Genomic DNA, 12,179 nt, shown 5'->3' with positions numbered 1-12,179 from the left:
TAAGAAAGTTACTGAACTCCCTTATAGTACTCTCCCAAGCAATACAGAAGAGAATCCAAAGAGAGAGTGCAAGGCCATAAACACGTCCCACATGGCCGAACCTGTAGAGGAGGGAAAGGCAGTGATTTTCACTGAGGAAGACCTCAATGGACGTCCACTGGCCTCCAAGGTGTTCCCTAATGAGGAACCAGAGGAATCTGAGGCTCACACAGAGACCATAGAGATTCCATTGAACCTACTTCTGCCATTCATGAGCTCTGATGAGTATTCTTCCTCTGAAGAGGATGAAGATATTGCTGAAGAGCAAGTTGCTAAGTACCTTGGAGCAATCATAAAGCTGAATGCCAAGTTATTTGGTAATGAGACTTGGGAGGATGAACCTCCATTTCTCATCAATGAACTGAGTACCTTGGTTAGGCAGAAATTACCTCAGAAGAAATTGGACCCCGGAAAATTCTTCATACCCTGTACCATAGGCACCATGACCTTTGAAAAGGCCCTGTGTGACCTAGGGTCAAGTATAAACCTCATGCCCCTCTCTGTAATGGAGAAACTAGGGGTCCTTGAGGTGAAAGCTGTAAGAATCTCACTAGAGATGGCAGACAATTTAAGGAAACAGGCTTATGGACTTGTAGAGGATGTCTTGGTAAAAAAGTTGAAGGCCTCTACATCCCTGCTGACTTCATAATCCTAGACACTGGGAAGAGTATGGATGAATCCATCATCCTTGGCAGACTCTTCCTAGCCAAAGCAAAAGCTGTGATTGATGTTGACAGAGGAGAGCTGGTCATTCAAGTGAATGAGGCCTGCCTTGTGTTTAAGGCTCAAGGATCTCCTTATGCACACATGGAGAAGAAGCATGACAAGCTTCTCCCAATGCAGAGTCAAACAGAGCCCCCACATTCAAACTCTAAGTTTGGTGTTGGGAGGCCATCATCATGCTCTGAGTATCTGTGAGGCTCCATGAGAGCCCACTGTGAAGCTATTAACATTAAAGTAGTGCTTGTTGGGAGGCAACTCAATTTTTATTTATCTATCTTAAATTTTTATTTTCTATTGTTATTTTATGTTTTCTTTAGGTTGATGATCATGTGAAGTCACAAAAACAATTGAAAAAGCAAAAACAGAATGAAAAATAGCATTAAGAATAGCACACCCTGGAGGACGATCTTACTGGCGTTTAAACGCCAGAAAAGGGCACCAGACTGGCATTTAACGCCAGAAAGGGGGCACAAAGCTGGCGTTTAACGCCAGAAAAGGGAGAAAAGCTGGTGTTTAAACTCCAGAAAGGGAAAAAAAGCTGGCGTTAAACGCCAGAAATGGGCAGCAACCTGGCGTTTAACGCCAGGATTGGCACTCCAAGGGGCGTTTACACGCCAAAATGGTGCAAGGATGAGAAATCCTTGACACCTCAGGATTTGTGGACCCCACAGGATCCCCACCTACCTCAACTCTCTCTCTCTCTTCTTCACACCTTCCCAAAATACCCTTCCCCAAATACCCCTTACCAATCACCTCCATTTCTCTTCCCCATCATCTCTTCACCAATCACCTCCACCCACTCTTCCCTAAAATCCCCACCCTCCTCACAATTTAAATTAAAATACTTTCCCTCCCAAACCCAACCCCTAATACACGAACCCTACCCTCTCTTTCCACTCATATATAAACCCCTATTCGCTCCTTCATTTCCACATATCACAAACACTACTTCTTGATGCGGTATTTTACAACCCACAAACTTACCGGCAAGTGCACCGGGTTGTACCAAGTAATACCTTACGTGAGTAAGGGTCGATCCCACGAGGATTGATGGATTAAACAACAATAGCGTTTGATAGGATTAGTTAGACAAACAGAAAATAGTGTTGGAAGTTCAAAAGCATTGAAAAGTAAATTCAAGAATTTCAGAAAACAAGTAGCAAATGAGTTGTGAAATATATATGGGAAAACAGTTAAGGCTTCAGAGTTATCTATTTTCTGGATTGACTTTTCTTATTAACTAATTTTAATCATGTAAGATTTAATTCATGGCAAACTATTTGTGACTAGACCCTAATTCCTTAGACCTTCCTAGTCTCCTATAAAATTCATCAACTGCCAATTCCTGGGTCAATTAATTCCAATTAGAGGGTGATGATCAATTTCCAGTTTATATGCCACAAAAACTCTAATTACCCAAAAATAAAAGGATTATATGTCACGTATCCTGTTAAATCCAGATAATTAAAATTTAGGAGAATATATTTTCAAGCTGTTGTTCAAGTAAAGAGCTTTTCCATGTTTTATAAGAACTCAAATAGAAAAAGGGTCATACTTCCGTTCCACCCAAATTCATAAAATAAAGAGCGAAAACAATTCTTAAATTATAAATCCATACATAAATTAAAATAGAAAAAGCAATAAAATTAATCCATAGAAATAGACAGAGCTCCTAACCTTAACAGTGGAGGATTAGTTGCTCATAGTTCAGGGTAGAAAACTAGGATTGTAAATTGGGATGGAATGGGATCCTCCCCAGGACCTCTACAAAGGAAGGAAAGCTTCCTCCTTTTATAACTAATCCTAATAAATTTAAAAATCTAATATCTAAAACTAAAAATTAAGATAATAACTTTTCCTAATTTAAGATTTGAATTTAAATTTGAATTAATTAACAGATCTTCAGTTGATGGGTGGAGACCACTTGTTCTGTCCATTCTGCAGCTTCTAATATGTGTTTTCTGGGCTAAAAATTGAGTTAAAACAACCCAGAAATCGCCCTCAGCATTTTTCTGCGTTTTCTGCACGTGGCGCATGTGACGCGTCCGCGTCGTCCACGCGTTCGCATCATTTGTGCAGATTCCAGTCCACGCGTTCGCGTCAGGCATGCGATCGCGTCAGGCATGCGATCGCGTCATTGCGATCTCCTCCATTCCGCGCGGTCGCGTGAGCCATGCGTCCGCGTCGGTATTCGTTGGTCATCTCCTTGGTTTCTTCTCTTTCTCTACAGAAACTTCATCAAATGCATCCGAATGCTACCTAAAATAAATAAAATTGCACAAAACTCAAAATAGCATCCATAGTGGCTAAAATATAATTAATTCTTAATAAAACTCAACAAATTAGATGCAAATTCACTAGGAAAAGATAGAAAAGATGCTCACGCATCACTTCTCCCCCTTGGTCGAACCACTAAACCCCCTCCATCTCCTTTATTTCTTCTTCTTCTACTCCCTTCTTTCTTCTTTTGCTCGAGGACGAGCAAACCTTCTAAGTTTGGTGTGGTAAAAGCGTTGCTTTTTATTTTTCCATAACCATTTATGGCACCTAAGGCCAGAGAAACCTCTCGAAAGAGGAAAGGGAAGGCAAAAGCTTCCACCTCTGAGTCATGGGAGATGGAGAGATTCATCTCAAAGGTCCATCAAGACCACTTCTATGAATTTGTAGCCAAGAAGAAGGTGATCCCTGAGGTCCCTTTCAAACTCAAAAAGAGTGAATATCCAGAGATCCGACATGAGATTCGAAGAAGAGGTTGGGAAATTCTCACCAACCCCATTCAACAAGTCAGGATCTTAATGGTTCAAGAGTTCTATGCTAATGCATGGATCACCAAAAACCATGATCAAAGTATGAACCCGGACCCAAAGAATTGGCTTACAATGGTCCGGGGGAAATACTTAGATTTTAGTCCGGAAAATGTAAGGTTGGCATTCAACTTGCCAATGATGCAAGGAGATGCACGCCCCTACACTAGAAAGGTCAACTTTGATCAAAGGTTAGACCAAGTCCTTGTGGACATTTGTGTGGAAGGCGCTCAATGGAAGAGAGACGCAAGAGGCAAGCCGGTTCAACTAAGAAGGCTTGACCTCAAGCCCGTGGCTAGAGGATGGTTGGAATTCATCCAATGCTCAATCATTCCCACTAGCAACCGGTCTAAAGTTACTATAGACCAGGCTATCATGATCCATAGCATCATGAATGGAGAGGAAGTAGAAGTTCATGAGGTTATATCCCTAGAACTCTACAAGGTGGCAGACAAGTCCTCTACTTTGGCAAGGTTAGCCTTCCCTCATCTCATTTGTCACCTCTGCAATTCAGCAGGAATTGTCATAGAGGAAGACACCCTCATTGAAGAGGACAAGCCCATCACTAAGAAAAGGATGGAGCAAACAAGAGAGCCCACTTATGGACCTCAACAAGAGTATGAGAAAAACCCTCATCAAGAAATCCCTGAGATGCCTCAAGGGATGTATTTTTCTCCACACAACTATTGGGAGAAAATCAACTCCTCCTTAGGAGATTTGAGTTCCAATATGGAGCAACTGAAAATGGAGCACCAAGAGCACTCCATTATTCTCCATGAAATTAGAGAGGATCAAACAGCCATGAGGGAAGAGCAACAAAGGCAAGGAAGAGACATTGAGGAGCTCAAGCACTCCATAAGATCTTCAAGAGGAAGAACTAGCCGCCATCACTATGGTGGACCCGTTCATTAATTTCCTTGCTCTTATTTTTCTATTTTTCGTTCCCTATGCTTTATGTTCTATATATGTTTGTGTCTTTATTACATGATCATTAGTGTCTTAGTATCTATGCTTTAAAGTTATGAATGTCCTATGAATCCTTCACATTTCTTAAATGAAAAATATTTTTTTTATTGCAAAAGAAAAAGAAGTACATGAATTTTGAATTTTAAAATAGTTTAATTATTTTGATGTGGTGGCAATACTTTTTGTTTTCTGAACGAATGCTTGAACAGTGCATATTTTTGAATTTGTTGTTTATGAATGTTAAAATTGTTGGCTCTTGAAAGAATGATGAAAAAGGAGAAATGTTAGTTGATGATCTAAAATATCATAAAATTGATTCTTGAAGCAAGAAAAAGTAGTGAAAAGCTTGCGAAAAAAATGGCAAAAAAATAAAAGAAAAAGAAAGAAAAAGGAAAAGCAAGCAAAAAAAGCCAATAGCCCTTTAAACCAAAAGGCAAGGGTAAAATAAAAAGGATCCAAGGCTTTGAACATTAATGGATAGGAGGGCCTAAAGGAATAAAATCCTGGCCTAAGCAGCTAAACCAAGCTGTCCCTAACCATGTGCTTGTGGCGTGAAGGTGTCAAGTGAAAAGCTTGAGACTGAGCGGTTAAAGTCGTGGTCCAAAGCAAAAAGAGTGTGCTTAAGAGCTCTGGACACCTCTAATTGGGGACTCTAGCAAAGCTGAGTCACAATCTGAAAAGGTTCACCCAGTTATGTGTCTGTGGCATTTATGTATCCGGTGGTAATACTGGAAAACAAAATGCTTAGGGTCACGGCCAAGACTCAATAAGTAGCTGCGTTCAAGAATCAACATACTGAACTAGGAGAATCAATAACACTATCTAAATTCTGAGTTCCTATAGATTCCAATCATTCTGAACTTCAAAGGATAAAGTGAGATGCCAAAACTGTTCAGAAATAAAAAGCTAATAGCCCCACTCATCTAATTAAGACTGATCTTCATAGATGTTTTCAGAATTTATTGTATATTCTCTTTTTTTTATCCTATTTTGTTTTTAGTTGCTTGGGGACAAGCAACAATTTAAGTTTGGTGTTGTGATGAGCGGATAATTTATACGCTTTTTGACATTATTTTTACATAGTTTTTAGTATGTTTTTATTACTTTTTATTATATTTTTATTAGTTTTTAATTAAAAATCATATTTCTGGACTTTACTAAGAGTTTGTGTATTTTTCTATGATTTCAGGTAATTTCTAGCTGAAATTGAGGGACCTGAGCAAAAATCTGATTCAGAGGCTGAAAAAGGACTGCAGATGCTGTTGGATTCTGACCTCCCTGCACTCGAAATGAATTTTCTGGAGCTACAGAAGCTCATTTGACGCGCTCTCAATTGTGTTTGAAAGTAGACATCCTGGGCTTTCCAGCAATATATAATAGTCCATACTTTTCCAGAGTTTTGATAACGCAAACTAGCGTTTAAACGCCCACTTTCTACCCTATTCTGGCGTTAAACGCCAGAACTGGCATAAAAGCTGGAGTTAAACGCCCAAACTGACACCAGAGCTGGTGTTTAACTCCAAGAAAAGTCTCTACATGTGAAAGCTTCAATGCTCAGCCCAAGCACACACCAAGTGGGCCCGGAAGTGGATTTCTGCATCATTTACTTATTTATGTAAATCCTAGGCTACTAGTTCATTATAAATAGGACCTTTTACTATTGTATTTTCATCTCAGAATCTCTGGAACACATTATGTAACTTTTATGTTCTAAGACCTCCATGGGAGGCTGGCCACTCCGCCATGTCTACCTTATTTTCACTTATGTATTTTCAATGGTGGAGTTTCTACACCCCATAGATTAAGGTGTGAAGCTCTGCTGTTCCTCATGAATTAATGCAAAGTACTATTATTTTTCTATTTAATTCAAGCTTATTCTTATTCCAAGATATTCACTCGCACTTCAACTTGATGAATGTGATGATCCATGACACTCATCATCATTCTCATCTATGAACGCGTCCCTGACAACCACCTCCGTTCTATCTGCAATAGCTTGAGTGCATATCTCTTGGGTTTCTAATCTAAGATTAAAACCTTCGTGGTATAGGCTAGAATTATTGGCGGCCATTCTTGAGATCCGGAAAGTCTAAACCTTGTCTATGGTATTTCGAGTAGGATCTGGGATGGGATGAGTGTGACGAGCTTCAAACTCGCGAGTGTTGGGCGTAGTGACAGACGCAAAAGGATCAATGGATCCTATTCCAACATGAGTGAAAACCGACAGATGATTAGCCGTGCGGTGACAGTGCATTTGAACCATTTTCACTGAGAGGACGGACGGTAGCCATTGACAACGGTGATCCCCAACATACAGCTTGCCATGGAAGGGAGTATGAATGATTGGATGAAGGCAATAGGAAAGCAGAGGTTCAGAAGGAACAAAGTATCTTTACACGCTTATCTGAAATCCCACCAATGAATTACATAAGTACTTCTATCTTATTTTCTGTTTTAATTATATTTTATTTATCAAAATCCCATAACCATTTGAATCCGCCTGACTGAGATTTACAAGGATGACCATAGCTTGCTTCAAGCCGACAATCTCCGTGGGATCAACCCTTACTCATGTAAGGTATTACTTGGACGACCCAGTGCACTTGCTAGTCAGCTGCACGGAGTTGTGTGGAAAGTGTGCGATCACGATTTTGTGTACCAGCTAGCTAATCCAAAAATTGCATGTCCTGCCACCTTTACGATCAGAAAGAATGTAGGCCAGAAAAACCACCATTTATATATCTCCACCGCAGCACTGAGCAAACAGGACAAAACCAACATCCCTACCAGGTGCAGGTGTCTCATCAGTGATGCAAGCAGGACAAAACCCATGTCCTTGCCAATCAGTAGTCATATCTCAATCATAATCACACAAGCAGGAAAAAACCCATGTCCTTGCCAATCATTGGTCATATCTCAATCATAATCATAATTATAATTCTACATTGGAACATTCATCCTCATTAAGCTATGAGTGAGACAAAACTACCGGCTTCACTGTGGTCGGAATGAAACCACCATTCCCACACTAATCATTGATAGAGATTTTCCAAAACTCGACAAGTGCACCAAATCATATCAAGTAATACCATGGTGAGTGGGTTATCATTCTCATGAGGATTAATGGATTGAGCAAGCAATGATTAATTGATTGTTCTAATTAGACAAACTAAAATCTTGAGTAGGAGAATTAAACATTGAACAAAGGTAAAGTAAATAGCAAAGTAGTGAAAGAAAACAATGATAATGAGAATGTTAAGGTTTCAGAGATGTTTACTCTCTAGCACAATAATCCTTGTGTTTATTTAGTTGAGGCTTACAGAGATCAATTCACGACAAAACCATATGTAATTGAATTTCAATTCTTTGACAATCTAATTTCTCCGTAATTAAATAATTGCCAATTCCTTGGTTAACTAATTAAGAAAAGATGTTAATCACAATTCTGATTTATATTCACATAAAGTTCAATAGTGATCCTAGGTTGAATTATATATCACTTATTCAAACTAGTTCTAGTCCAATTGAAAATTATGAGAGTTATAAAGTCGCACATTTTTTTAAACCATTATTCCTAGTTAATATTAAAATGTCATGAGAAAGAGTTTTCAAACTAATTCCAATATTAAATTTTCCAAAGTAATACTAGAATCCAAAACGAAGTTAGAATATTTTTCAACAATTCTAATCTTTAGGGATGAAGAATGAAAACTCAATCATGAAATAGATCAATGTAAAACCCTCAAACAAAATAAAACACTTTGATTAATAGTCCATAAAAGAGATAAATGGAGCTCCTAACCTAACAGGGGAGATTAGTGACTCATGGTGTAGGAACAAAAACTAGAATTGTAAAATGATAAGATGTCCAGTTATAGTCCTTGGATCCATTCCTTAGACTTATTTAAATCCTAAGCTAAAACCTAAAATTCAAATTAAAAAAAATCAAATCAAATCAAATCATATATTTTCTAATAAATCTTAACTGGCTGATGATCTTCCTTGTGATTAACACTTAAAGCTTGGCCATTACTTCATTGGAATCATGGACTTGCAACTTAATCTTGGGCTTGAGTGAATTGGTCTGACATTTGGTGGAGGTAGAGTGGCACTTGGGTGGTCATTTGTGGTTACTGGAACTTGGCCCAAAGTAAGGTTGCATGGACGTCTCTAGGTTTTGGCATAGCGTGCCACGCCAAAGAGTAACGTGGCACACCCTTGAAGGAGGAGGACAATGGTATGCACAAAGGCGTGTGAAGGGCTGATGGCACGTATCACGCCCAGCTTTCAAAGATCCTAGGCGTGTAGGAGAGGATTTGGGCGTGGTTGCATGGCCGCCCTTGATGGAGAAGCTAGCGTGTAGGTAGGCATGTAGAAGGGGTTGTGGGGCATGGCACACCCTAGTTGTGCACCTCCCAGGGGTTGTTGGTATGTAAATGGCATGTAGATGTGTGGCATGCCATGCTGGTTGTGTGCTAAGGAACCATCGAAGGCGTGTAGATTCACTTTTGGGCGTGTAGAATGGTGTGCCACGCCAATTCTAGGAACTATTTTTATGAGCTTAAAGGTGAGGGTTGTTTGTAGTCCAAAATGAAAGTCCACTATGAACATATGCATATAATCTTGAGCTCTAGATTTTAGCTTTCTAACGCCGCTGGAATTGTCTTATTTGGACCTCGAGAGATCAAGTTATGCTCACTTGAGTATGAAGAGGTCAGGATTGACAGCATTTACAAATTCTATTCAAAGGTGTTGCACTTCCCTCGAGCTTTTTTATGTGTTCCTCCTTTTCTTTGGCATTGCTAAAGATCTTTCAATAATCTCCTAAATATATCAAAGCTCAAGGTAACTCTAAAAAACATTTATTAAAGCACAAAAATCTCAATTATAACAAAAAAATTACTAACTTTATTCAAAAAAATAATAAAGAAAACAACTAAAGATGCTCCTACATCACAACACCAAACTTAAGATCTTTCTTGTCCCCAAACAAGAAAAGAAATATGCATAAGGATCCTCTAAATGAAATGGTTGAAGTATTGTTCAAAGAAGTATAGGTGATTGAAGTGATCAAGTGACAGTGGGGTAAACTCTGAATTGTATGATCATGTATGGATTCCAGTGCTTGCTAGGTCTAGAATTCAAAGTTTTAGAACTTAGGAAGTCCATTTGGATAATATTATAGAGGTATCTTTATAAGTTTTTACCTTGAAGACAACTTTCTCCTTTTTTTATCTTATTGTGATAATTATTTTCTTTCCTCAGCTCTCTCTTTCTTTTTTTTTTTCTATTTTCTTTTTGGGGGTAATTGTACTTAACTTTGACTCTAAATGTTCTATCTCAAGGTGGCTTTTTAAAATGAGTTTTTAATCGAAATTCCCAAACCAGTTGGTTCAAGATATCAGGTGATAAAGCACCCATCGGATTTACTTGCTCAAGCCTCTCTCCTTGACACAGCAATACCACAAGCACTTAACTAGGAAATTCTTTGAGTTTTGTCTCTTTTTGTCCTTCTTAGTCATTGGTACTTAGAGCCTTGGGCCTTTTTCTTTGTTTTGTTTTCTCTTTTTTTTTCTTGCTGCTTCTTGGTTCTATAGATTTTTGAGAACTTCAATAATACTTCTCTAAACTTTATTCCATGTCTTAGAGCTCTCTATGCAGGTTTTTATAAATATGCAACCTCATTACACAATCACATTATAAGACTCCCACTTTTCTTAGTCTTACTTGCTCCAAAATAAAAAAATTCTTCAACTTTATGGAAAAGAAGTTGTTCAGAAGTCCTTTGTTACATGTTTAAGGATTTTGGGAACAAGTAAATTCAAAGGTAAGGTGAAATGAAGAGGAATGAATCATGATTATCAACTAAAGATAAAAACAGATATAAGGAATTAAAGCTCAAAGACAGAGTTACCTCCCTTTTTGTTATTCTAGGCTATGTTCTACGTAGCCTCTATTACCAAACTTAGAGTGGTTCCTTGTCCTCAAGTAACAAAGAAAAATAGAGGTGATGGAATGTAATGCATGTTGAATGATCATGATTTATCCAATAAAAGTTTTGTAAGTGATGCATGTGCTTATTTAGATAAAACAAACTAAATCAAAAATAAAAATAAAAGGATACAATGATTGGGTTGCCTCCCAACAAGCGTTCTTTTAATGTCACTAGCTTGATGGTTGGTTCTTGCTAAGTTGGAGATTGATCATAGTGCTTCAACTCTGCTTCTCTCACTGTGAATTTCTATCCTTTGTCTTCTTCTATGAACTCAATATGTTCAAAGAAAAGAATCTTGTTCACTGTGTAGGGCCCTGACCATGTGTTGAATTTTTCTGGCCATATCCATGATGGTGGATGGAATTGTAATACTCTTTGTCCTGGTTCAAAATCTCTTGTGGGAATTTTCTTGTTTTTCCACCCTTTGGTCTTCTTCAGAGTCTTCTCTTTCTCCTTGGTTGATGATGCATGCTTGATTACAAGGTGAGATTTATGGTAAATTAATTTGGGTGGTGGTTCATCTCCTTCTTTTATGGTTGTACTTGCAATTAGTTCCGCTACTGCCAGCTCTTCTTTTGCTTCCATGCATAAAGGTGGAACTTCTAAAGGTGCTTCATTAGGTGCTTGCTTCATATTTGGATCAATTGAATCAACTCTCATAAAATTCTCCTTCTCATTTGGATGATGCATGATTTTGAAAACATGAAAAACTAAGTGTTCATCATGCACCCTCAACATTAATTCACCTTTTTCTACATCAATGAGGACTCTTCTAATGGCTAGGAATGGTCTTCCTAGAATGTTAGATGCATTCTCATCCTTCTCCATGTCAAGGATCATAAAATCCACTAGGAGAAAAAACTTTTCTACCTTGACCAAGATATTCTCAACTACTCCATGTGCATACTTCGTTGATTTATCTGCCATTTGTAGACCTATCCTTGTTGGTTTTACTTCTTTGATTTGTAGCTTCTTCATGATGAATAAGGGCATCAGATTGATGCTTGCTCCCATATTACATAATGCTTTCTCAAAGAGTGTATTTCCAATGGTGCAAGAAATTTGGAAATTTCCAGGATCTTTCGTCTTCTTTGGCAAATTCCTTTGGATAATTGTACTATACTCCTTGGTCATCACCACTGTCTCATTTTCCCTCAAAGTCTTCTTCTTGCATAGCAACTCCTTTATGAATTTAGTGTAGAGAAGCATTTGCTCCAAGGCCTCTATGAAGGGAATGTTGATTTGAAGCTTCCTAAACACCTCCAAGAATTTGGAGTATTGCTTTTCCTTGTTATGTTCCTTAAGTCTTTGAGGGAATGGGATTCTTGGCTCATACGGTCTCACTGTTTCTTTCTCCTTTTGAGCCTTAGTTAGTGCACCGACAATGCCCTTTTCTTTCTTCTCCCCCGCCTCTATGGACTTTTCAACTTGCTCCTTATTCTTCATGTTAAGCACTCTTCCACTCCTCAAGCTAATAGCCTTGCATTCTTTTCTTGGATTGGGTATTGTATCACTTGGAAAAGTATCAGGGGATTTTGTTGCCAATTGCTTAGTAATTTGGTTGATTTGCACTTTAAATTTCTAATGGAAGCACTTTGGTTCTTGAAGTTGACTCTTATCACATCCATGAAACTCCATATTTGTTGTATGAA

The 12,179-nt window shown here is 38.4% G+C and overlaps 1 protein-coding gene across 1 annotated transcript; it reads right to left on the bottom strand.

Moving 5' to 3' along the window:
- Positions 1-7,266: 7,266 nt before the first annotated feature.
- LOC107611052 (uncharacterized) lies at positions 7,267-11,973 on the bottom strand. Its single transcript, XM_016313019.1, has 2 exons — positions 11,274-11,973; positions 7,267-7,367 (listed from the first exon to the last, which is right to left on the bottom strand). The coding sequence occupies exons 1-2, from the start codon at positions 11,971-11,973 to the stop codon at positions 7,267-7,269; spliced, it is 801 nt and encodes a 266-aa protein (XP_016168505.1).
- Positions 11,974-12,179: the final 206 nt, after the last annotated feature.

Source organism: Arachis ipaensis, chromosome B1 (assembly GCF_059453495.1).
Source record: "Arachis ipaensis isolate K30076 ecotype BB chromosome B1, ASM5945349v1, whole genome shotgun sequence".
Classification (NCBI taxonomy): domain Eukaryota; kingdom Viridiplantae; phylum Streptophyta; class Magnoliopsida; order Fabales; family Fabaceae; genus Arachis; species Arachis ipaensis.
The sequence above is the reverse complement of the archived record's forward strand: the minus strand, read 5'-3'. Positions and strand labels throughout refer to the sequence as shown.